This window comes from Phyllosticta capitalensis, assembly GCF_038381095.1.
Source record: "Phyllosticta capitalensis strain CBS 128856 chromosome Unknown BKA78scaffold_3, whole genome shotgun sequence".
NCBI classification, from domain to species: Eukaryota; Fungi; Ascomycota; class Dothideomycetes; order Botryosphaeriales; family Phyllostictaceae; genus Phyllosticta; species Phyllosticta capitalensis.
In genome coordinates this window covers 2,887,170-2,910,765 of record NW_027117441.1, presented here as the reverse complement: position 1 = coordinate 2,910,765, position 23,596 = coordinate 2,887,170, and the positions used below count along the sequence as shown (strand labels likewise).

General features: G+C 55.6%; 9 protein-coding genes across 9 annotated transcripts; 3 read left to right on the top strand and 6 right to left on the bottom strand.

Annotated features, from left to right (window-relative positions):
- Nucleotides 1-916: 916 nt before the first annotated feature.
- BKA78DRAFT_108087 (S-adenosyl-L-methionine-dependent methyltransferase) lies at nucleotides 917-3,045 on the bottom strand. The gene is made up of 10 exons (XM_066882206.1): nucleotides 2,622-3,045; nucleotides 2,378-2,550; nucleotides 2,264-2,327; nucleotides 2,186-2,201; nucleotides 2,097-2,121; nucleotides 1,826-2,035; nucleotides 1,449-1,747; nucleotides 1,344-1,381; nucleotides 1,203-1,285; nucleotides 917-1,132 (listed from the first exon to the last, which is right to left on the bottom strand). Exons 1-10 carry the CDS (start codon nucleotides 2,721-2,723, stop codon nucleotides 1,090-1,092), a joined length of 1,053 nt encoding a protein of 350 aa, XP_066747117.1. The 5' UTR covers nucleotides 2,724-3,045; the 3' UTR covers nucleotides 917-1,089.
- On the top strand, nucleotides 2,570-3,505 carry BKA78DRAFT_108189 (uncharacterized protein). Its single transcript, XM_066882208.1, has one exon. The coding sequence runs from the start codon at nucleotides 2,862-2,864 to the stop codon at nucleotides 3,390-3,392; it is 531 nt and encodes a 176-aa protein (XP_066747116.1). The 5' UTR covers nucleotides 2,570-2,861; the 3' UTR covers nucleotides 3,393-3,505.
- Nucleotides 3,506-3,715: 210 nt separating this feature from the next.
- On the bottom strand, nucleotides 3,716-10,652 carry BKA78DRAFT_351463 (nuclear protein 96-domain-containing protein; the record flags this gene model as incomplete). The annotated part of the gene is made up of 5 exons (XM_066891174.1): nucleotides 3,716-5,731; nucleotides 5,776-6,006; nucleotides 6,182-10,005; nucleotides 10,067-10,372; nucleotides 10,526-10,652. The coding sequence occupies 5 exons, from the start codon at nucleotides 10,650-10,652 to the stop codon at nucleotides 3,716-3,718; spliced, it is 6,504 nt and encodes a 2,167-aa protein (XP_066747115.1).
- A 987-nt stretch (nucleotides 10,653-11,639) lies between these two features.
- BKA78DRAFT_248829 (uncharacterized protein) lies at nucleotides 11,640-12,534 on the top strand (the record flags this gene model as incomplete). The annotated part of the gene is made up of 3 exons (XM_066884426.1): nucleotides 11,640-11,936; nucleotides 12,002-12,123; nucleotides 12,195-12,534. 3 exons carry the CDS (start codon nucleotides 11,640-11,642, stop codon nucleotides 12,532-12,534), a joined length of 759 nt encoding a protein of 252 aa, XP_066747114.1.
- Nucleotides 12,535-13,010: 476 nt separating this feature from the next.
- On the bottom strand, nucleotides 13,011-14,668 carry BKA78DRAFT_280363 (uncharacterized protein; the record flags this gene model as incomplete). Its single annotated transcript, XM_066885607.1, has 2 exons — nucleotides 14,301-14,668; nucleotides 13,011-14,240 (listed from the first exon to the last, which is right to left on the bottom strand). Exons 1-2 carry the CDS (start codon nucleotides 14,586-14,588, stop codon nucleotides 13,011-13,013), a joined length of 1,518 nt encoding a protein of 505 aa, XP_066747113.1. The 5' UTR covers nucleotides 14,589-14,668.
- Nucleotides 14,669-15,494: 826 nt separating this feature from the next.
- Nucleotides 15,495-18,397, top strand: BKA78DRAFT_351460 (uncharacterized protein; the record flags this gene model as incomplete). The annotated part of the gene is made up of 2 exons (XM_066891173.1): nucleotides 15,495-15,544; nucleotides 16,720-18,397. 2 exons carry the CDS (start codon nucleotides 15,495-15,497, stop codon nucleotides 18,395-18,397), a joined length of 1,728 nt encoding a protein of 575 aa, XP_066747112.1.
- A 633-nt stretch (nucleotides 18,398-19,030) lies between these two features.
- Nucleotides 19,031-20,053, bottom strand: BKA78DRAFT_294159 (DlpA domain-containing protein; the record flags this gene model as incomplete). Its single annotated transcript, XM_066886301.1, has 4 exons — nucleotides 19,031-19,207; nucleotides 19,294-19,724; nucleotides 19,772-19,829; nucleotides 20,006-20,053. The coding sequence occupies 4 exons, from the start codon at nucleotides 20,051-20,053 to the stop codon at nucleotides 19,031-19,033; spliced, it is 714 nt and encodes a 237-aa protein (XP_066747111.1).
- Nucleotides 20,054-20,901: 848 nt separating this feature from the next.
- Nucleotides 20,902-22,106, bottom strand: BKA78DRAFT_108021 (pectate lyase). The gene is made up of 4 exons (XM_066882205.1): nucleotides 21,556-22,106; nucleotides 21,412-21,485; nucleotides 21,176-21,353; nucleotides 20,902-21,120 (listed from the first exon to the last, which is right to left on the bottom strand). The coding sequence occupies exons 1-4, from the start codon at nucleotides 21,926-21,928 to the stop codon at nucleotides 20,978-20,980; spliced, it is 768 nt and encodes a 255-aa protein (XP_066747110.1). The 5' UTR covers nucleotides 21,929-22,106; the 3' UTR covers nucleotides 20,902-20,977.
- Nucleotides 22,107-23,073, bottom strand: BKA78DRAFT_108020 (uncharacterized protein). Its single transcript, XM_066882204.1, has one exon. It carries the CDS (start codon nucleotides 22,867-22,869, stop codon nucleotides 22,285-22,287), a length of 585 nt encoding a protein of 194 aa, XP_066747109.1. The 5' UTR covers nucleotides 22,870-23,073; the 3' UTR covers nucleotides 22,107-22,284.
- Between the last annotated feature and the right edge of the window lie 523 nt (nucleotides 23,074-23,596).

Here is a 23,596-nt window from a genome sequence, read left to right as displayed (position 1 = left end):
CTTGCTTCGACCAACTGCCAGCCAAGGCCACCATCTACAACAGACCAAGACCGTACCTCAGGCCGACGACACCAACACGGCCCCGTGTCGATCATACACCGTGCAACTCGGATTTTCCGAGTCTCGACGACGACAGTAACGTCGACGTAACCATTTTCGCAGCTTTCACGGAGCTCCCTCTTTTCAAAGATGTATGTGATGGGTGCTATTCTGCAGTGTAAGGCGCTTGGCGAGATGGATGCAGCAACATGTCCAGCGGCAGGACGTGTGACCTGGATGCAGACAAGGGCAAAGCCGGCCGTACGCTGTTGGGTGCTGGCTCGGCGTAGATGAGCCCGAAGCAGGTCCTGGCGCGCCTCCTACCGCACTGCGTTAGCAGCTTCCTACTCTATCTACCCGACTTTTTTGCCGCCGGGTGATGTCGCCGAAATACATGGAAATAGGGAGGTGCTGTGGTCAACGTCGCACGTGCTGTTGTACCACGAGTCGACGATGAGGTGCCATGTGCTCGGTTTGCTGCCCGCCGTCCAGGTCCCCCGCAAACTTCAACGTGGCTTTCAAGGTATTTCAAAAGCACTCATCTTCAGGCTATTCCAGAACCTGGGGTCGGATACTGGTATACGAGGCTCGAAAGGTGTGCATTGTCCGGCAATCACAGGGCGTTGTCAAATTTGGGGAGGCTGTGACGACGTCTTGCAGGTACGCGTGCTTTGGTGGGGAGCAATTCGTTCGGTTTCCCGTTGAGGATCTGTCGCCGACCGGGCAAAGCGTTTTCGGCGTGCTGCACGGGACCCGAGCTCCGAGGTCCGGGTCACGTGTGGATTCGACTGTTGCGTGAGTTGCTCCTTTTCTCCATCGTGTTATGTCGCAATTGAACAGAATTTGAGGAACAGGAGGTGGACCGGATGAAGAGTCGGAACGTGGTGAACTTGACGCAAAAACAATGGGCGGCAAATGGTGCATAATAGGAATTGAAACACTAAGCATTCCGCCCTTTAGAAAATCAAATGTTCGCTAAATACTGATAGTGCGAAAGTCAGTAGATGATGTTTCCGCTTGCAGTCATTATGAAGATGGGTTGTCGTATTTTCAGGAACTGGCGGTCTCTGGCTTTCGTCCATATACGACGGACCTGCATTTGCCGTCAGTGATGCAGAAGAAAGAGATGCATCGCAACTGTGCAGACAGGATGCATCACTTACATCTCATAGTACGCATGCGTCTTTCTGTCCTTGAGCGCATTCTTGAATTTGGCAAGGAGGACCTGTACTTCTTCAGGCTTCCACTAAACACACTGTCAACGCCTGAAGACCACGTGGAAATTAGGTCGCAGTGGCACTTACTCCAAGGACATTCGTCAACAGAAACATTGCCCACCCCTCTACGAGATAAAAGTTAGCAGATTCCTCAGGACAAGACAGTCCTCAATCATCGCCTAACGAACTCACCACATCCATGATAGCAGTAGAGCAAATTCCACTTCCCCAGCTCTTTGAGCTTCGGGTCTGAGCTCCAAGGGCCAACAGGCACTTTGTAGCGTACCTCTCTGACATGCTCGAAGCCAGCATCCGTGATCCAGCGCTTCATGCTATCAATGACGCGCATGGTCTTGCCAAACTTCTCGGTCGTGCTGATGAACAAATCGGACCACTCAAGGAGAGCGGAGTTGGGCGGGAAGCTGTCATCGTCGGACTTGAATTGGATCGAGGTTTCGAGCTGGTGGATCCAGCCGCCGGGCTTGATGTGGCTGTGTGATGTCAGTTGGGATGCGGGCGTGGGGAATTCAGAAGTCGTTGCGAGATCCCATTCTGTTTTGGGGACATACTCGTAAGCTTGGCGGTATAGTGCTGGCCAGTCAGAGACTGAGCCGTAGAGGCATCGTATGTGTACGAGGTCGAAATGGTTTTGGGGGTACATCCATGGCTGAGTGCAGTCGTCTACCTCGAACTTGACGTTTGGCGGAACGAACGCGGGCTGGATTGGGGACAAGTCTGTGCCGATTACTTCAGAAGAGGGATGCTCGTCGGCAAAGTCACTGCAATTTGAGTGTCAGGAGTAAGCAAGAAATTGGACATGCTGGAGGAGGGACATCGTACATTGACCAAATTCCTGTTCCGCAGCCTGCGTGCATCAAACAAGTCAGCTCTGTCCCCATTGACAGGAAATAATCATGTAACCAACATACCGACATCCAAGACTCTCTTCAAAGACCAAAACATCAACCATCGATCAAAATGGCACGTAAATTCAATCAACGGCTCACCTGGGGATCCTCAATCGGCGCCAGATGAAGGCGGTCGTCCAGCATAAGTCTCATCATATGGTGACTACAAAATCAGCAAAACATACACAAGCTCCTACTTCTGGCTTTAATTACCCAATATCCAGCTGGTCGTTCTGAGCATCATCATTCGGGCCCCAATAAGCGCCCTCACGGTACTTGTGATACCTCCTACCATTCTCGTAGCGATGCTTCCAAATAGACTCAGCGACGGACGTGGTATCGCTCACGGCATCGTCGCCGCCGTAAGCAGAATCATGGTCATCTTCCTATCGAGCACCTGGTCAGCCTACGAGGACTGTTTGTACTGCTACTGGTGGCTGGATATGAGAAAACTCACGATGGGAATGTGAATTTCTTCTTGCTCAGCGAACGCCGTGGCGTTTTCTTCTGAACTCATCGCCTCGCTGTTTGAGGTGCTGAAAGACGGCTGAGATGACATGTTGAGAATCTGATAGATAAGGCAGGCAGGTAGGCAGGAAAGGTAAGAGGCAGGAGCGCCGTTGCACGTGATGCAAATGCCCAGGTTTCCTCCCAATGAAAGACCTCAACTTCCGCGTGCAGGAGCTTCTTCAATCGAATGGCTTTCCTGCAAAACTGCGTGGCAGCGGATGATGGAGAAAACACCGGCTCGGCAGCGACGAAGAAAAGCGGAGAGACAGCGCGCGCTGCGGCACAGCCCACCCAGCCCAGTCAGTCGAAGAAAAACGTGATCTCGAAGAGGGTCTGCTACAAAAGGAGACCCAGTGCCCAAAAAAGGTCGCGGTCATTATCGATCTGGTGGCTGCTCACATCCAGCTGGCAAGCAAGCGAGCGAGCGAGCGCGCGTGTTGGCCCAGCCCAAGCTGAGAGGCTGATGCTGGGCGGAGATCATCTGTGGAGGTCGTCGCAGGCTGTCGCAGGCTGTTGCTGGCAGTCATCGGACTTTTTATTCTGCTCAAGATGCGTGGCGATGCATGGTCAAAGTCTCAATGGTTTTCAATCGATGCGGATGAAAAGAGTTGGTTTTTGTGCTGCAAACTCAACTCTGCACTGGGGTGGTCGGCAGCCGGCAGTCTGCGAGAGGGGTCTTGGCTGGTCATGGCTGGTGGCGGCTTGCAGCCCTCCTTGAATATCAACCATGACATGCACAACAAGAAAATTGGCTGAGAACTCTTGGATGATTGACGCTGCCTGACGCGTGCTATCACCCCTGTTCGCGCTATTTTTGATTAATGAAGAAAAAACACGAATGAATTCGCTCCAGCCCATGTCGCTTCTCGTTTGCATCCAACAGCTTTTTCCTCGGCCAGACATGACGCTCTCAAGTAACCCATCTCCAGACTCTCCCATCCTCTCATGTTGCCATTTCTTTCCCCGTTTCGTCGAATGAAATCCATCCCCCGTCTCTCTCAAAATCCATGCATTCCTCGCTTCATCCCCACCAAGTCAGAATCATACCCTCACGCCCCCGACAACAGCGCGGTAGTACCCCAGACCCTCAGCGCGGCCGACCCTGAGGCCAACCTCCTCCGTTACTCCCATACCTCTCAGCTCCTTCAACTGTGCCTGCAATGATGCAGATGCCCCCTTGCCCTTTGCTCCAGCAACCGAGCCCGGGCCGCCAAAGCTCTTGAGCAGACGTCCCGCAATCTCCTTGAGCGCAGCACGCTCGATCAACTCCTTGCTGCCGAGGTCTGGCGCCAGACTTGCGAGGGAAGACGCCAGACGGGGCACAGTTTTCGCTCGTTCGCGCTCCAGGAAGGCGACTGCAACGGGACCGGTAGATGCCGCGCTGGCGGCAGCATTGCTTTGCTGCAACAGTTGGAGGTAGTCTTCATACACGAGACCTCCACGCTTCCAGTCTTGCGAGGGAATGGAGGGGTGCATGGGGTGCGCGACGAACTTGCCGAGCAGGTCGCGCAGGGCGTCAAGCTCGTCGGCAGTGTTGGCAATGACGGCAGCAGGGGCGACGGTCGAGATCAGGACGTTGTGCGCGGTGACCAGGAGGTTTGCCAACAGGAGGTAGCGGACCTCAAGGTAGTGGTCATTGAGGACCGCCCGTGCGTGCTGGGCAAGGGCCTCGTAAATCCATGGGGCGGGAATCTTGAGGTCCTCGGTGAGAAAAGTAAAGACTGACACGTAGCGTTCGCTTGGCTCGTTGATAGAGCCAGGAATAGGCCCCCGGCGATCAATCATTTTGGTGGGATCGGTTGTGGTTGATATTCCAGCCCCGGTGATGCGCGAAGCATGGAAAGACAGGAGCGACTTGAGTGCTTCGGCGCGGACAGTGTCGTCTGTGAGATGAATGAGAAGCCAGGCGGCATGCGTCCAGTGCTCTTCATTCAGCAAAGGAAGCGCAAATGTTGTGTTCAGGTGGTCGGAAAGCTCGGTGACTTCGATCATGCTGAAGACCTCGTCACCGGGACCAGAATGCTTCCAGCTGGGGTTGGCAACCTCGCGGGGCAGAATGTTCTTCGCGCGGAGGAGGGTGAGAAGCTGCCAGCTCAGACGTGCGTTGAGGGAATTGCCCGTGGCATTTTCCGGACTGAAGATTCCCGTGACGCTCGAAGGCGTTTTGCTGCTGTGTGCCTTGTAGAGCTTGAGAAGCCCCCACAGCAAATCTTCGCGCTCCTGAGGCTTGGGGTCGTCCCAGCCCATGTCCACACCCTCGCGCACAAACCATGGCACAGGACGCACTGCTTCGTCTCCCTTGGTCAACTCATCTTGAAAGTCCTTGACGGTGTCAAAAACCGAGCTCTCAGTCGTGCCCATTTCTCTTCTATACCACAACCGAAGGCCAAAGGCCTGACGCCAGTCCAAGCCGAGCTCTTGGGAAATTCTGACCGCTTCAGCTTGGTCGGTTTGGGGACCGTCGGCTGCTTCGATGACGGCGCACTCGCCAGCCATGAGCGTGTAGAGAGCACGGATGGGTACAGCAAACTCAGACCAGACTCCTTGTGCGCGCCATTGGTCAATTTGAGCATCCATCGCCGCACGCGTAGATGCTGGGCCTCCAATCTGTGAGATGAGGGTGGCGAGTCGGAAATTCCTGCCTTCGATCAAGACATGGCAAGCTTCAGAGACGCAGTTGGCGGAAAGGTATGCGATCGCCTTCTCTTCTGGTGACTTGGCAAGACGTGCTTGGCGCTGAGCTTCCGGAAGCACAATGGACTGCCAAAAGTCGCTGAGCATCTCTGCGCGAATCTGCTCCTCGTGTGCGCGGAAATCGGGAGCCTTGACCTTGGGGGGCGCTTCCTTTTCGAAGGTGTAGATGTTGTCAAAAAGGATGCTCGCAAGTTTCCAAACCTGCTGCTCGTACTTGCCGGCCGAAGTGCTCGTGTCGACTAGTTGAGCAAGCTGCTTGAATTCCATCTCCAGAGTCATTGCACGAGGTGGAGTACACTCTTCTCCAGCGATGATTTTGGTGTTGTTCGGCAAGGCCTGCATTGCCATTGTAGTCGACCATATCTGAATGTATTAGCTTTGATCTCCCTCACAGGTAGCCAACTTACATCGTCAGGAGTCGCAAACTTGGCAAAACGCACGTCCCTTCGCTGACCGACCAGCGACCTGCCAACATTGTTGAAAAAGTTGCCTCGCATCCTCGGAGCAGAGCCGGGAACCGCGTACGTGAAGCCGCCATCGGGGGTCCAGCTGGGTTTGAAGCTGTCGTGGAACGCATGGTCGCGTTCATCCATTTCGCCAAGGTCATCACCGGTTTTGGGTGTCTTTTGGTACGGCCACTGTGGAAACATCCAAATTTTAGCAAACTGTTCAATCTGTCCTAAACTAAATAAATACATGAGCGGGCGCAACGTCTGGCCCTCGACCAATCCAAGTTCAGAGCCAACTGGGACCAATACGCGCCAGACGCCACGCCGTGCCTAAACGAAAAAGCAAAATGGAGGGAAGTCAAACCTCAAGACCACTTCTCTTCTGCCCAGGCCCAATGCTCCCCGTTTTGCGAGCAGTGCTCGCTCCGAACAGTGAGCTCATCAAATCAATGTGGTTGGTGATTGATTGCGAAGGACCGGTTGTCTTGTTCGCCTTGGGAGTGGCTTCGTCCTTTTCATCAAACGTCTTGAGCACATTGCTCTGGTTGTCGCGCAGAGCCTGGCGATCCTGTTTCTTTGGGCTGATGGTGCGCTGGAGCTGCGCGGCCCAGTCTCCCTCAAAGTCAAAGCGTTGTCTGGCAGGCGTTCCGAGACTGTTGCGGAACGGCTGGCTTTGCTTCAGAATGGACTTGGGCATGCCCGTCGCATCAAAGACGCTGTTCTTGGTGGGGGTCGGCTCCGTGGTGCGATCCGGAACGGGGAACGAGCCCACCATGTTCTGCTCGGGTTCCGAATCAGATCCGCTACGGTAAGAGGCAGCATCCATGTCACTACCCTCCTCGTACGGACCCACGGAGCGCTCATCTAAAAAAGAATGAGTGCTGGTGATGGTGTCATCTTGACCGTCGACCATGTGGTCGTCCTCGTAGTACGGCGCGTTGGTGTCAAAGCTGCCAGGGACGCTCCTTGTGGAGACCTTGCCTCTTTTGAACTCAAAAGTGTCGTCGGGGCTTGACTCGGCCGGGCTGATCAGCGTCGTGTTGTCGACTCCCGAGAGGCGGGAAAGCGAGCTCAGAGGGGGAAGCGGCGAGTTGCGAGCCATGGGCGTAGGAGAAGGCAACGCAGGAGTTTGATCCATGGGAACATCTTCATCCTCGTCATAGTCGAGACCGTACGTCGTGTAGTGGAACACGCGGAACCTCCACACACCTTTCTTGGAGTCCCAGTCGACGAACTCCGTGTCTTCAACTTCCTTGAGACGTTGGAGGTAATGAGCATGGCGCTCGGTCTCAGTTCCTTCCTTGGAGGCACGAGGCCAGGAGTTCTCCAGTGTGATGAGGGATTGGACATTGAGACCCTTGCCCACAGGAGGGGTGTTTCCCTTGACCGGGTAAACAGTAACGTTGCGGGGTTTGATAGAGATGATTGTGCTGAACATGCGGTCCAGGTCAACGCCGGTGAGGTCGACAGGCTTTTCGAATTGAATCTCCCCGACGCCGATACGGCCGACTCTGAAGTTGGCAACGGATTTGAGCTCCTGTTTGCTCATCTTCTTGAGCTGTTCAACAGGAGGCTCGGCCCAGTAATCGCCCGAAACGCGACTCCTGGATCTGCGACCCGAGGCAGCGGCAGTCCCGCGGCTGGAGCTGGGCGAGGAGCCGTTCTCTTGGGCCAGAACAACCTCGTTGCTCTTGGCCTGTTCTACCTCAGGCTTGTCACCGTTGGTAAAGACGTTCTTGGGCGTCTCGCCGTTCTTGGAAGACCGCAAGAAGCCCTGCTCTTCAGCGCTGGGGGTGGCAGACTCACGCTCTGCTGGGACAAGCGCACCGTTGGTGCTGTCTATGTGACCGTTGGACAGGGTCGTCGAAGCGTCGAAGCTCACGCGCTTCTTTTGGGAAGCCGGGCTCGCGGTGGGTTCATCGCCGAAGAGGGAGGGGCGGACGTTGAGACTCCGGTTGATGTTCAGCTTCTTCATGCTGCCAGTGTTGGCATAGCTGGGACGCTTGGCTGGGTTGAAAGCGCCGGGGGAGAGAATGCTGTCTTCGGTGTTGATAGGGCTGCGGAGAGTGCTGGTAGAGAAGCTCTTCGCAAGAGACTTGGAGAAACTGCCGCCACCGACCATGCTGTTACCAAGGCCAGGGCTGCCGCTAGCGAGAGCCGTTCCTGGAGTTCCATACGTCGAGAATCCAAGCCCGCCCATCCTCTTCTGCGGGGTAATGAGGCGGGAAGAAGCAGCAGGGTTGATGCGGTGCTGCGGGAGGATTGCACTCTTCTTGTTCTTTTGGCTGCTTGAAAGAGGGGTCGCCAGAGGACCGACGCTCGCCGAGGGCGAGGTTAAGCTAGCAAACAGGTTGTCATGGCCATATGGGTTGTCTTTGAGAGACGCGGTCAAGCTTGGAGCTTGGTTCGTACTCTGCTGCGCGGTTGAGTTGCCGAACAAGCTACCCCCAAGAGTCGACTGCTGAGGTTGATTCTGCTGAGCGTTGCCACCAAACAAACTGCCGCCGAGGGCTCCCGAGGTGTTGTTGTTGTTGTTTTGACCAAACGTGCTACCGCCGAACATGCCACCAGTAGAACCAGTGCTAGCACCGAACAAAGGCTTGTTCTGTTGCTGCTGCTGCTGATTGTTGGCGCCTCCAAACATTCCGCCGGCTTGGTTCTGCGTATTGTTCTGGTTTTGACCCAAGCCACCAAACAAGTTGGAGCCAGTGTTTGTGTTTTGAGTAGAGCCCGAGCCGAAAAGACCTCCAGTGGTGCCCGCTGGCTTGGCACCAAAAAGACCTCCTTGGTTCTGCTGCTGGTTATTGTTGGCACCGCCGAAGAGTCCACCGGTGGCAGGCTGGTTCTGCTGCTGCGTGTTGGAACCAAAAAGACTTCCAGTGGTGCCCGTCGAAGCACCGCCGAAGAGGGGCTTGTTCTGTTGCTGGTTATTGTTATTCGCGCCGAATCCAGAACCAAACAAGCCGCTAGTCTGGTTCTGTTGAGGCTGGGCCTGATTGTTCTGGCCGAATCCACCAAAAGGACTGGAAGTATTTTGCGCCGTGTTGTTGTTCGCAGCGCCAAAGGGCGAGGCGGTGTTGCCGGCATTGTTGTTCGCGCCGCCGAACAAGTTGCTTCCAGTCGAGGTGTTGCTTTGTTGTCCGAAGCCGCCAGTCGAGCCTCCGAATGCCGAGCCTGTGCCCGCGGAGCCGAATCCACCAAAGGCGGGCTTGTTCTGAGTTTGGTTGTTGGCGCCAAATGGCGAAGACGTATTTGCTGCTGCTCCTCCAAAAGCCGAGCCGGTGTTGCCAAATCCAGTCGAACCTGTGGATCCCGCGCTACCAAACATACCACCAGATGCGGGCTGAGACGCCGGGGTGCTTCCAAAAAGACCGCCAGTGGCAGGCTTTGCGCCGAAGAGACCGCTGTTGCCAGTGTTGCTGCCGAAGCCCGTCGAGGTGTTGTTGGGCGTGCTGCCGAAGCCAGTGGTAGTATTGGTGTTGCCCGATCCGAACATTCCGCCTCCAGTCGAAGTGTTGTTCGCGCCAAAAGCAGGCGTAGTCGTACTGTTGTTCGATGACCCGAATCCGCCAAAGCCAGTGCTGGTTCCAAAAGCACCCGCTTGACCATTTGCATTGCCATAACGCCGACCCTGCTGGTAATCTTGGAATCTCAGTTCTTCCAGAGAAAAGGCTTGGTACGGCTGTTGAAACGTAATGGTCTGGTAGTGGGCATTCTGGTTGGCAGCATTGTCCTTTTCAGTGTAGGCCGTGAAGGGAGTACCCGCGGTGCCGTTGTTGCTAGTCGGCTGGTTGCCCATGGCCGTAGCCGCGCCGGCTCCAAATGCAGGAGTGCTCGTAGTTGTACCGCCGCTGCCGAAGAGACCACCTGTGCCAGTCGCCGATGAGCCAAAACCAGTGGCGGCCGGCTTGTTCTGGCCGAAGAGACCACCAGTAGTGTTCGTGCTGCCGAACGCGCTCGTGGTGCTTGCATTGTTTCCAAATCCACCGCCAAAGCCCGTACCGCCAGCCGGCGCAGTCGCAGTGTTGCTGCCGAAAAGGCTTCCACCACTTGTCGAAGTGTTGGTCGCGCCAAAGCCGCCAGGCTTCGCGCCAAAACCCGTGGAGGGAGTGCTACCAAAACCTACAATGTCCATCTCAGTTAGCGATTGGTCAATGTCTGTGTCAAGTCCCGCGCTCTGCGAAGACCCTGGAGTGCCGAGTCGGCCGTCTCTAGTGTGGCCGGAAAGCCAAATGGCTGGGTCGTAAACCATGCCGGACGTTGGGAGAGCTCGACGTCGATGGTTGTGCGGATTGCGAGGTCTTTGGCGTGGTCTTCTCGGTGCAGCCATTGTGACGCGCCAGGACGGGGTTGCGCGAACCGCGGCCAATCTTCACCTCGATGCCGGCCATGGGTGACTGCGAGTTTGTGCGGAACGCAGTAGACGGCGATGGACAATGCCAGTTAAACTCACCTCCGCTGCTGCCGAAGCCACCGCTGCTGGTGTTGTTTGCGGCTCCAAAGAGAGCTCCGCTAGAGGCGGGTTGGTTGTTGTTGTTGGAACCAAAGCTGAAGCCTGGATGGTGATAGAAACCAAAGTCAACCTCGGGTTGTTCTGGATGGCGCGCGGCAATTCGAAAGGCAAAGCGAGGGCGAGCTCCAGGGTCGATTCGCAGAGGCATCGGCCGAGGACAAGTACAAGATCAAACCAAACGCGCAGGATACTCACCTCCTCCAGTGTTTGTGTTGCTGGTGTTGCCAGATCCAAAACCTCCAAATCCACCAAAGCCTGAGCCCGAATTGTTGTTGGTGGAGCCGAAGCCACCACCAGAGCCGAAACCTGATCCGAAAGACATGGCGTAACGCTAAAGTCGCCGCGATCGCGAGAACTTGGGTAGACGAAGCGAGGAAACGCGCGCGAGGCGTCGTCCGATGGGTGTTGAGTTGGGAAAAGTGCGGCGTGCGTCGCGACGACGCGCTAAGAAAAGGGAAGAGGGACTGCTGCGCGCGGGTGAAGGGCAGAAGAGCGCGGCAGCAGCCGAGGCAAGGAATAATCAAGGCTCGATTCGCCGCAAATGGAGGGACGAGATCGAGGGTGAGAGTGGGGATAGAGAGCAGGGCGGTAGGGAGGATGATGAAGTGGTAGCTGTGAGGTTGGCAGGCCTTGGCCGCGGGTTTTCGCGCCGGGGGCTGGCGATGCGGCCCGTGCGTCGGCAAGTTGAAGTCCACACGTGATTCACGCAGCAATTCACACTTCGCTTTCACAATTAAGGAGAGAGAGGAAATAGATTGAATTGCTCCTCTTTCTAATTGTCCAAAAGTCAATGCCGCTGGTCTGCTGTTCTGGCACTCTCCCGCCTTTTATGCTGTTTTCCGGCGCCAGGCTGCCACAGGCAGATGTGCGCTGTCGTCTGCCTAGAGTCCGCAGCCTGCAGGAAGCCTGGGCCCGGGAAGGTCTGGCAAACAGATGGAATCATCCCGACAATGCTAAGATGACATGATTCCGCTGCAATGACTCCAGACGAAAAAGGACGAGCGGAGTGAGCAGGTCGTTGGAGCTATAGCAACAGCCCGGCACCGGCGCACCCAAACTGGCGCAGCACCCTTGCCGACGGACTCTAAGCGAAAACGCGCCTCGAACGCGTCTCCCAAACCATTGACCTGCACCATCGCAACAAAGAACCCTGTCCGTCAACTGCAACCTCGCCGCTATACAAAGACCTTTCAGCGTATCCAAATCCTCGACTATACTTCCCCATTGTGCCGAGCCAACCAACTTCGCACCACGACGACCACCACGACCGTTTGCATCCCTCTCTTGCATCGTCCAACAATAGCTCCCCATGGCATCCACAAACCCTTTCCCAGGTCGGGGCTTTACGTCAGGGCTGGGTGGACATCGCGGCGGAACGGGAGCCGCCGGAACCTCAGGTGGAGCAGCAGCAGGGCCATCGAATGCCGGCTTCAGCGCATCGGCGGCAGGCTTTGGAGCGGGCGCCGCAACATCACACCAGCAGCGGGAGGCGCAACGGCTGGAGCGCGAGCGGGCTGAAAGGGCAGAGCGCGAGAGGCTCGAGAACGCGGGGCGCGGCGACTTGGCCGAGCTGAGCGACGAGCATCGCGAGGAGATCAACGAGGCGGTATGTTTTGCTCGAAGGGCAGATTTGGCAGAAGGAGGACAATGTGCTGAGATGCCGCGCCGCAGTTCCAACTCTTCGACCTCGACAAAGACGGGCACATCGACTACCACGAGCTCAAGGTGGCCATGAAAGCGCTCGGTTTCGACCTGCCGAAAAACGAAATTCTCAACATCCTGCGGACACACGGGTACGTCCACTCTGCAATCCAGCCAAGCCCAAAACAAACAACACGAGCTCCCTCGACTAACCCGCTCGCAGCGTTCCTGCAACCTCCCTCAATAAACCCACCTCGAAAGCCGCCGCACCACCAATAACCTTCACCGGGCCCACCCGTCTCCTGCTCCCGCTCGCCTCTTTTCAAGCCATCATGGCGCACCGCATACTGACGCGTGACCCCCGCGAAGAGATCCTGCGCGCTTTTGATTTGTTCGACGCTGGCGCAAAGGGAAACATCACGCTGGACGACCTGCGGCGCGTTGCGCGCGAGTTGGGCGAGGGCCTGCAAGAAGAGGAGCTGGTTGCCATGATTGAGGAGTTCGACCTGGACGGCGATGGCGCCATTGGGCGGGAAGAATTTGTCGGAATTTGTTTGGGCTGATTGATACGGCCATCGAGCTGGGCAGGGCGCGATTGGAGATATGCGATGGTGGTTGTCAAGATGGATACCCCAATCCCGTTCGTTGCAGAGGTAATGTTAGCAGGGGACGGCGTTGGGCCCGGGAGTTATTCTGGATCATGGACAAATCAAGCGTGCGCTCACTTCAAGGCATTTCATTCTAGGGCTTCGACTTCTTTTTCACCATTTACTCGAGACGTGGATTGCACGCGTTGCCCAAATATCTGTACATTGACAAACTGACATTGAACTAACGCTTGAAGAAGAACGAGACCAAAGCAACGCGAAAAAGGGAAAAGAGGAAAGGTCGTTGTACAGGCGGACTTCCATTGCTGGCTCAGAACTCAGACGCAACCCAGCATTGCGATCTATCATTTGCATCTCGTTTTCGAAGACGACGGGGCAACGCAGACAACCAACTCCCTGAGAAATCTTGCATGTGTCTATCGAAGGTAAATTTACTGGCCTGGCGCAATCAACATGCCCTGCTTGGAGGCGTTGTGCTGCCAGCCACCAGCCAGAGCCTCGCCGCCGTTCTTCTCGGCAAAGTCCTTTATTCTAGCCTCGAGCTCGGGACGGAAGTGGCGGATGAGGCCCTGCAGCGGCCAGGCAAAGGCCTCGCCCAGCGCGCAAATTGTGTGGCCTTCGACCTGCTTGGTAAGCTCCTGCAGCATGTCGATTTCGCGGGCGCGAGCTTGGCCCTTCTCGAAACGCTGCATGATTTGGTAGGTCCAGGTCGAACCCTCGCGGCAGGGAGTACATTGGCCGCACGACTCGTGCTTGTAAAAGGCGCTGAGACGAGAAATGGCGCGGACGACGTCGGTCGACTGGTCCATGACGATGACGGCAGCCGTACCCAGACCCGACTGCGAGTCCTTGAGAGCGTCGAAGTCCATAAGCTGGTCGTCGCAGATGCGCCTAGGCAGGATGGGCGTTGATGAACCGCCTGGGATGACGGCCTTGAGGTTGTCCCAGCCGCCGATGACGCCGCCGCAGTGCTTGTCGATGAGCTCGCGCAGCGGGATGGACATCTCCTCCTCGACGGTGCACGGGTTGTTGACGTGACCGCTGATGCAGAAAAGCTTAGTACCAGCATTGCGCTCGCGGCCAAAGCTGCTGAACCAGCTTCCTCCGCGGCGGCAGATCGTGGGGGCGACAGCAATGGTTTCGACATTGGCGACGGTCGAAGGGCAACCGAAAACACCAACAGCGGCAGGGAACGGAGGCTTCAAACGCGGCTTGCCAGGCTTGCCCTCTAGCGACTCGATGAGAGAGGTCTCCTCGCCGCAGACGTAGGCTCCCATTCCACGGTGGATGTAGACGTCGAAGTCGTAGCCGGATCCGCAAGCGTTTTTGCCGATCAGGCCCGCTTGGTAGGCCTCCTGGATGGCACGCTGCAGGACACTCGCCTCATGATAGAACTCGCCACGGATGTAGATGTACGCCGCTGTGCAGTTCATCGCACGACCAGCGACGAGACATCCCTCGATCAGCTTGTGCGGGTCCTTGCGCATGATCTCGCGGTCCTTGCAAGTGCCCGGCTCGCCCTCATCAGCGTTGACCACCAGGTATCGCGGCTTAGTGTCCTTGTCCCAGTCCTTGAAGTTCATAAACGACCACTTGAGGCCCGAAGGGAAACCGGCGCCGCCACGGCCACGGAGGCCAGATGCCTTGATTTCGGAAATAATCTGTTGACACTGTCAGCGGCGGATCATACGAGCGTCATAGGATTGGCGTGTATCACGCACCCAATCATGCCCCTTCGTAATAATCTCCTTGGTCTTGTACCAGTCGCCATATTTCATCGCACTCTTGAGATCCGCACCATGGTGTCCATACAAATTTTGGAAAATGCGGTCCTGGTCCTTCAGACCACCATGGCGGTGTACGGGAGTATCTTGGACGGTTGCGAGGCCCCTGCGCTGTTGACGGGCAGAAGTGGTGGCGGCGGAAAGACGGGCGGTGGCAGAAGCAGCAGGCAGAGCGCGGTTGGAGACGCCGCTGAGGGCATGTGTTGTTGGTGTTCGAGCAATCATGATGGTTGTGGTCGTCGTATGATGGTCAATTGCGGGAGTACGTCGGTGCCCGCAGGCGTAGTTGTCGTTGCGGAGGCGGGATGAGGACGTGCGTGGTGTGGAGGTGAGGTCCACGGCTTGGGGGTTGACTAATGAGTAATCTCGCGAGCTGATTGGCTGATTCGAAAAGAGACATCTACGCGAATCGATCGTGGCCAAAACAGGCCAGAACTTCAATTCTTACAGTCAACTCATACAGCTCGACCCTTCATCGACACTCTCTGGTCTTTTTTGCACTTCTACTACGGCATGGCGTCTGTCAACAGTCTTGCGATTGTTTGAGGTCGTCTTCTCTGCTTATTCGGATCCACTCAGATTGGACAACGATATCGGCGCAAATGGCCCGCAGTTGCACCTTGCTCAGTTTGCGGAGCAGATGAAGATGCGCAGCCTCTCAGAGCTTTGAACATGTCTCATTCCATTGGCCGGAACCATTGGGCGTGTCGATAACGCCAGCTCGAGCCGCACTTTGTCGCCAACAAACAATCTCTGGAGTCGCGTCAAGCCCACATCAACAAAATCGCTTTGCCCTCCCACTGCGACAAATCTGATGCTTCCCGCCCTTGTCTGGCCGAGTAAGCTGTTTCTTTGTATTGAAACAATTACATACAGCCACCAGGACCACTCAACCAAAGGAACGCCAGCGTTAGTCATGACGTCAACGATATCAAAATCTTTTTCTCTACCCAACGGGTAAGAGGATCGCCGCCGGAACGCTCGGGCGTAAGCAAAGATGAAATAGTTACCGTGCCCTAGCACGTAACGTAGCCCTATGCGTCTTCAAGCGTTGCATGCGCTTCCCGAGATTCTTGGTGTCGTCCAGCTGGTTGGATGAGTAGGCCAATGTAAGAGCAAGGAATCGCCAAAATGGAGGCTTTGGACACAGAATGGGCCCAAAAATCGAGAATCTTATTTGTGTAAGTCCTTTCCATTGCAGACGCGGAGTGATCGTAGCCCTCGCAGCTTTGACATGGACGTTGACGCGGACGTTACATGGTTCGTTTTGACCGAGTCCCCATGACCACCAGGGGCAGCCATGGGCTTGAACATCTGGAGTATCGCAGAGTTTGAATGCTCTTCTTTCTCCAACATCAACTCTTCAGAAGGACTAAGACGCAATCTGCTTTTCCACAGTCGTCGATTTGGCTAAGTCACTTTTGGTGCTCACACGGAGTCCTCATGTGCTTGTGCAGTTCACACTTAGGACCGCCAGCTCGTCCAGACGGTCGACAGCTCTCGCCGGTTTGGGCACTCTTGCCCTCCTCACGATTTCGGCCGTCGAAAGCAGCGGGAACCGCGCTGTCTCCACCCTTTTTGTCCGCCCAGTTAAATTCCATGCACCCACGGAGTCTTCATATGCATGTGCAATCCACACTTAGGAACAACGCCAGCTCATCTAGATGGTCGAAGGCTCTCACCAATTTGGGCGCTCTTGCCCTCCTCACGATAAAACCATGCGGTCCTGGCCCTTCTTGTCAGTCAAGTTCCATGCATCCACGGAGTCTCCATATGCTTGTGCAGTTCACACTTAGGAACATCATCCAGATGGTTATCAGCTCTCGCCGATTTGGGCGCTCTCGCGCGGAGATCGCGCGCTCTCGCCCTCCTCACGATCTCAGCCGTCGAAAGCGGCGGGAACCGCGTAGTCCCCACCTTTCTTGTCAAATTCTGTGCACCTAGGGAGTCCTCATATGCATGTGCAGTTCACACTTAGGAACATCGTCCAGATGGTCGTCAGCTCTCGCCGATTTGGGCGCTCTCGCGCGGAGATCGCGCGCTCTCGCCCCCCTCACGATCTCGGCCGTCAAAAGCGGCGGGAACCGCGCGGTCCCCGCCCCTTTTGTCCCTCCCATCTGGTAATCACTAGAGCGTAAAAGAGGTGCTGCTCTGCTTCTTTGCCAGCCCTCAACCATTCCTCAACACCATCTTTTCACTTGATCTTTCAATTCAACCCCAAACCCAGACCATCTCTCTCTCAAGTCCCTCAGCCTGCCGCTCGTCATCCACTACCTCTCCTCTCCTGTGCCAGCAGAGCGCTGTGCTCTCACGACGACTACTGACAGCGAGTCTACCCGACACCAACGCCCTTCAGCCTCAAGGACGGCCTCTCCAATCGCCAACTCACGCCAATGTCCTCGTCCTCGGATGCTGAAGATGAAGCTCGACCCACGTGGTTTGACGGGAAGGTCGACCGCGAAGTCTGGCAACCAGATGACGGCAATGGCGAAGCGACTCCCGCGTTGATCGAGAGCGCCAAAGGCAAAAAAGGCGGTCATCCGGGCTGGAAGCTGTTCATGGGTGAAGTTCCGGCCGAAGTCACTCCCTCCAACCCGCCCCGATACTGCTACTTGGACGACAAGGCTGTCTGGGCCATTTCGAAGCATCGCAAACTGTCCAAAGAAGAGAGGCATCGGTTCTGGCCTTTCGACTTCACTCCACAGGGCAGGATTACCTCTGGACAGGCGCGTCCACCCCGCGGCCGACCGGCGTTCATCGGCGGCGGCAAACTGGCCTCGATTCCCAGAACCGGAAGAAAGACGTACTACTTCTGCGGCTCTGGTTCCTTGAAGGCTGCAGTTCCACCTGAGCCAGCTACCCCAAAGAAAGAAGATGCAGCGGCCACGGCTGGCAAGACTCAAGAGCCATCTCAAACGCCTGCTCCATCCATCGAACAGTCTGTTCAGCCCGTGGTCGGCGCTCAACGCACCGAGACACCAGCCTTGAAGCCCTCTGAACAGCCTGCTGGAAAGCCCACTGCCAAGCAACCCACCAAGCCTGCTGAAAAGCCTGTGGGCAAGCCATCCGCGATGACGAAGCCGCTGGTCAAACCAGCAGATCCGCCATCCATGAAGCCGTCGGCGACGCCATCCGTCAAGCAATCTGCTACGCCAGCCAAGCCGTTGGAGAAGCCCGCTGAGAAGCCTCCGGCAAAGCCCATGGCCACGATTCCCTTGGACAAGCCGCAGGCGCAAGTCCCTGCGCGTACTCACAAGGAGTCCTCGAAGGTACCGTCGCTCGACATGTCGGGCGACAAAAGTCCCGCGGATCCGGACGCTATGGCCCTAGTGCGACTTCGACAGATGTCCACAATGACGGGCTACTCTGATTCCTCATCCAGTCCAGGTCCCAGGAACCCTTCGGCTATGGTACGCTCTGGCTTCGACTTTTCGGCCTACACAGCCAAGTCGCCCGGCAAGACTTCCCAGTTCCAGGACCGCCCAAACCCGCTGACGTCTTCGTCATTGGGTTCCTCCAAGCGGTCTTCGTCACCAGGTTCGCCTCTACCGCCTGTCAAGCGTCAGCGGTCCCGTCTCGAGCCTTATGTCCTTCCTCCCGAAGTGACTGAGAGAGATGATGAGATGGAGCGACTTCGCGCCGAGAATCGCAGACTCAGGGGTCTCAATGCCCATCAACAGAATCAGCTGGCCAGCGCCGTGGTCCAGATACGCCAAAAAGATGCGATGTTGGCCCAGGCGATCAAGGAGCGCGATGCCTACAAGTTTGCGGCCCGCAAGTACCACACGGAACGCCTCGACTGCCTGGACGACATTGCACAGCGCCACAAGGCCGACTTGAAGGTTATCCAGTTCAGGAAGGAGTTGCAGGCTTTGGTGGACAAGGTCGTGAGCTCGTCAGCCGGGGAGGTCGTCCCTCTACAGGAAACCGACCGCACCTTGGGACAGACCCCGGACGATATTGAGCGTTACTTCAGAGAGAATGAAATGGAGCAGCAATGGAGGGAGTTTGAAGCGGAGGCGGCCGAGGAGTAGGAGCAGTCGAAGGCAGAAGGGGGTTTTGTGATTTTTGGGCCGTCCGAGCAAAAAAGACTTAGAATCGGAACGCTGACAAAGGTTTGGGCCACGACTATGGATATTTAGGGCCAGTTTTGACGAGGAGTACGAGGCTCAACGGCCAGATCAAAAAGGATTTATCACCGGCCCCCATGAGGCTTGATGATCCTTTGGACTATGAACTGCCCTAAGGATGAAATATGGACACATTGCTTATTTACAGCAACGGCGCTGGATCTACTGGGGCGACCGGTTTGGCTCAAAAAATGGGGTTTGGGTGGATTGATGCAGCTTCTCTTACTTAGTTCCAAAAATTAGATCTCATTTTGTTTAGATCCAGCGACCCAAAAGTGCTCCAAATTTTTCTAAGTCCGTTTCCAGCTTCATGGCGTATGCACGATGACTCCTTGTAGTGCTGCCGCTGGACATGAAGGATTTGAGGGTTGTCATCGCAGCTGTATACGAATGCTCCCTGTATGCGCAAACACGCTGTATTTGAGACAGCACAAATCAAGGTTGATCCAGAAGCTCAGACTTTCAGAGTAATGACGTCCCCAAATTCGAGATTGCAGAGACTTGTCAACTACATACCAAATCATCACGAGTCTATATCTATTTACCTCGATGCTTTGCAAACGCCTCCTTGACCGATCCGCCAGCCAGGACATCAGCCATACACTTATCATCAGCCTCTGTCAGTTTCGGCAAGAGCTTGAGGACTTCATCGAGCTTGTCCTTTGGAATGGCGACAGCACTATTTTCCGCGCCGTCCAGCATGATGATGTCGCCCTGCTTGTGTCAGAAGAACACGACAGTCGATAGACGACTAGTCTGAATCCCACAAAAGATAGGATTAAGTGATGGAAGAGACTCACAGAGTTCACAACCACATCTCCAATTGCCACCGGATACCCCACAGCCCACGCACTCGCCTGCGCCCCCGCACCCACACTACTCGTGCCCTTGCACCAAACCTGCATCTTCAAGCCACCCAACGCCTCCACATCCCTCACTCTACCCGACACCAAAACGCCCTTGGCACCCAACTGCTCCATACGCACGGCATTGATGCCGCCCACAACGGCGCAAACCTGGCCTTCGGGCTGCGAGAGAACGGCAATGGTGTCCTGCTTGACCAGATCGGCGTAGGGGGTGCCAGGGCTGATTTTACTGCCGTCGCCGTTGGACGGCGGGTCCGGGTCTGGTTTGGGGCCGACGGGTTTGGGGAAGGAGGGCGAGGTCTTGGGCGCGAAGAGGATGGTGCTGGCAGGGGCGACGACGCGCGGGGTCTTGGATTTCACGGGGGCTGCGGGGTTGTCAGTCAGTCGTTTGAGAAGTCAGGTCCCGGTATACCTATGTCTGCGAGAAATCCAGCGCCCGGCACGTTGAGTTTCAGCAGGGCATCGGAGACCTGATGGCTATCTTAGCTTGACAATTTCATGAGGAGCCTGGACAAAAGAAAAACAGTCTCCAATATCAAATCTCAGCGACTTCAATTCATCGAGCAGCTCCAAAGCACAAACATAAGACAAGGCAAACATGTGAAATAGCGCCAAAGGGCAGCCTTGCGAGTTACGACAAACATACATCACAAGCGGTGTACTTCGCCAGGTTCTGGAATTGTTCAGCGGACATTCTGGAAGGAGCAGACGAGAATCTTCGGATGGATGCTCGAAGCATGACTAGCAAAAGAGGTGTGACCGACTGACAGGAAGTCAAGGCGGAGTCGAGCGGAGGTCGTTGGAATGACGTGAGGCTCCGAGGATAAGGAAGCTACCACTCGGCCCGCGTCCGATTTCGGGCCGCCTAGTTCGCCGGCTCCAAAGGCTTATCCGAACTCCCTCTCGCTTTGCCGACCCGCATCTCTTTTCATCAGCAACATTCAACACCATCTACCGACCCCACACGAGCTTCTCGTCCATCCTATCGTCAGGTATCATCAGGCTTCTCTGCAATATGTTGTGGCACTCTTGGCTCCTCTCAAGTTGAAACGAAAGGCCCGACTGACAAACGCCAACCGCCAAAACATCTTTTCGGGCTTTTTTCTACAACAAATCTGTTTCATCCCGCCCGCTGCTTGGTCCAAAGATTGCAGCAATGAAACTGTGGCGCTGATGCATATCGAGTCAGCCTTGTATCCACACAATCGCCCCAGATGCGGTATACCGATCGCTCGGGTTACAGTCCCCAGCAGTAGCCTCTTTCCAAGATATTCCCTCGGTACGTGCCGACGTCCGAGGACGGCCTTGAAATCTCATCTTTCTTCTTTCAGTCCAGTCGAGTCATGTTGCTTCATTGATCATCTTTTTATCATTCTTATCGCCAATGAACGAGCAAAGCTGGTCACGTTTTACGTCGCATGGCTGCAAAAGTTCCCCAAGTCCAATATATTTTCTACAAAGAAGTAAAAGATATTCAACATGCACGAAAGACTCCCCGAAAGGCTCCCCGAAAGGCTCCCCAAAAGGCTCCAGCAAAATTCTCGCTCCACCACGACTTGGGATCTCCAGAGTCTGACTCTTGGACAACTGCTTGTCCAAGTGATCAAGAGATGGACATCTAGCAGGTCGGGAGCTCGGAGTAGATGCAGGACTCGGAGATACCGCTCGAGATCTCCTCGGGCTCATCGCCAGTGTCGTTGCCCTCGTACTCGACACAAATGTCGGTCACCTCAGTCGCGCACGAGTCGGTGATGGTAGCGGCTGTCCGATTGTCAACAACTGTCCCCAGGACAAGGAAATGACCAGGAAAACTTACTGTCGCCGTAGTTGGAGTTGATACCAGTCAGGACCTTTCCGTTGATGGCAGTGATGCCCGACATGGTCACCTTGCGCTCTCCCATCTCGTCACAGTTGCCGCAACTTCTGTAAAGCTTGCCGAAATCCACAACAGTGAAATCTTGGACAGTCACGCTTCCCACCCCATTTTGTTGAATCTGGGGCACGTGACACGTCAGTATACCTGCCCGCCACTGGATCTCAATGTCAACTTACAACTTTGTCCTCGGCACCGGTAGCGCCACCTCCAGTGATGGTAGCATCACCATCACCCTTCAGGGAGAGGGCATCTACGATATGTTAGCAAAGACGAAAATTTCAGGCAAAATGGGGAAAGGGGGGGCTGGGGTTGGTACTCACCCTCGCAGACAGCCTCCCACCAGACGTTCTCAATGGTGCAGCTGCCCTCGCAGTGGACACCCTCAATCTGGTCGGCGCCGATGATGGCGTTCTTCAGGGTGCCACCATCCTTGACGATGAAGACGGCGTCCGAGTCGCCTCCCTCCTCTTGGCCAGTGCAGTCAACACCACGGCCAAAGGTCTGGTACTCGCCGTCGTAGGTACCATCGACCTCGTAGGCCTCGTCAAAGGTGACAGAGCCAGTAGAGTCGGGGATGGGGAAGTCGGCACGACGAAGGAGCTTCTTTGCGCCAGCGCTGGACTTGCCAGGAGTGGCACGGGCGGAGACGGCGCCAGAGACGGCGAGGAGGGGAAGGAGGGCCTTGACGAGCATGTTGAAAGAGTGATGAACGATCACAGATCTGTTCTGATGTCTTGAAAGAGTGGGTATGAAGGAATGGACTGGAGAGGACTTGGATGATCAACTTTCCATCGAACGCCTGAGGACTTAAGTACTCCACGACGTCAAGCTCGTCTCCAGCACCATCTCCTTCGCTAAGAGCATCGAATGCATCTGAAACTTTTGGTCACTATGCTACGGACGGATACTAGGCTCGAAGTGCCGGAAAGGTTTGTGCGTCAGTACCACGGCTTTCCCAAAAGACATGGCAGCCGGCAAAAGAGGCGTCGGCTGTGATGAGGGCAGGACCATCACTTGGACGTGCCAGGGTGGAGCAGCCATGAAACCTCTCATAGCGCGCGGTCTTCGGACCAAAAAAGAAGAATAGGTGCCCTATTCGCGCACCGAACCCTGGTGAGTGCAGGGCTGGACACTGGGGAGCGTTGGAACAGTACCCCTGACATGCTGATCTGCTGCAACACACCTTCTACTTTGTTCTTCCGCCGCATTCTCCCGGGGCGGATTCCAGCCGACTCAAAATGGTGTTGGTGTTGATGGCTAACCGCTCTACAAGCTGTCTTGGCAGTGCCGTTTCTTGCATGAGCTTCGGTTTCTTGTCCCGACTTGACAGGTTCGTGTACGCGGCAAGACAGCACAATGCCAAGAGGAATGATTTCCCGTGGTCCAATCCAAAGCGGCGCGCAAAAGGGTTGGTGGAAAAGAAGAGGTCTGATCAGCGCGGAAGCTCTTGGCGGGCCTTGGCGGCGCGCGCAATGAAACTCCCAAGAAGGCGAAAGTGGAGCCGTCTCCACGTCACCTCTGCCCCTTCCGCTGTTTTTCCACTGGCCGTGCCAAGAACTGAGCGGGCTTTCTGTCCCACGCACTGCACCGTCGGTCAGCAGACGGGGGTGGCTGTGTACAGGAACACCTCCCATTTTTCTGTTTCAGACCTATTACCGAAGGGCCACCTCTCGGCTTTGATCTGGTGTGCGGATTTAATCGACTTTTTCCTTGGGGATCTCTGGCATCTCGGCCCGCTGCACCGCGCTCTCTAGAGACACTGCCGACTCGCGTCTGTTCTATCACACTGCTACACGTCCTACTGTTGTACACGTTTGCGGCTCTCCTGTTTGATTTGGACAAGATTTGCGACTCCCCTCCATCATGTTACTTTGGGAGTGGAAAGCTTGGCGGTGTCTGGTAGGAGGATTGGTGGATTGTGCACTTATGCGAGTGATTGCTGTCAAGTCGATGCTTTGCTTTTGTCCGGTCTGGATCTTGATATCCCGGAGTTGGCCTGATTTTCGCCTCTGAAGGCTAGGTCCATGCGAGGGTGCAGCCAATCACGGCGCACAAGAGTAGGTACTCACTCTAATCCTGAAGAGAGTAGGCGGCTGGGCTGTACTTGCTCGTCGTCCAGGGACTTGAGCGGTCTTCCAGTTTCCCACACTGCTTGAGTTGAATCTCACCATCTTTTTCTCCCTCTCAATGCAGTGGTCTTTCGCAATGAGCCCTGACTGATCCTCTCGAATGCTGCCTCTTTGATATCGGAATCGGCTCCGCCTTCACAGCCCTCTTCTATGCCGGTTCGGCAGTTTTCTCACATCTCCTTCGCTCCTGCCGCAACAAGAACTGCCCGCTCAAATGGCTTTAACCTGAGAT

Coding starts and splice junctions, on each gene's coding strand:
- BKA78DRAFT_108189 (XM_066882208.1), top strand. CDS start 2,862: ATGGCTTTCCTGCAAAACTGCGTGGCAGCGGATGATGGAGAAAACACC.
- BKA78DRAFT_108021 (XM_066882205.1), bottom strand. CDS start 21,928: ATGCTCGTCAAGGCCCTCCTTCCCCTCCTCGCCGTCTCTGGCGCCGTC. Junction 21,354..21,411: donor CCGGTGCCGAGGACAAAGTT/GTAAGTTGACAT, acceptor CACGTGCCCCAG/ATTCAACAAAATGGGGTGGG. Junction 21,121..21,175: donor CAACTCCAACTACGGCGACA/GTAAGTTTTCCT, acceptor ACAATCGGACAG/CCGCTACCATCACCGACTCG.
- BKA78DRAFT_108020 (XM_066882204.1), bottom strand. CDS start 22,869: ATGGGAGGTGTTCCTGTACACAGCCACCCCCGTCTGCTGACCGACGGT.
- BKA78DRAFT_108087 (XM_066882206.1), bottom strand. CDS start 2,723: ATGTCATCTCAGCCGTCTTTCAGCACCTCAAACAGCGAGGCGATGAGT. Junction 2,551..2,621: donor AAGAAATTCACATTCCCATC/GTGAGTTTTCTC, acceptor GGTGCTCGATAG/GAAGATGACCATGATTCTGC. Junction 1,133..1,202: donor ACGCATGCGTACTATGAGAT/GTAAGTGATGCA, acceptor CGGCAAATGCAG/GTCCGTCGTATATGGACGAA.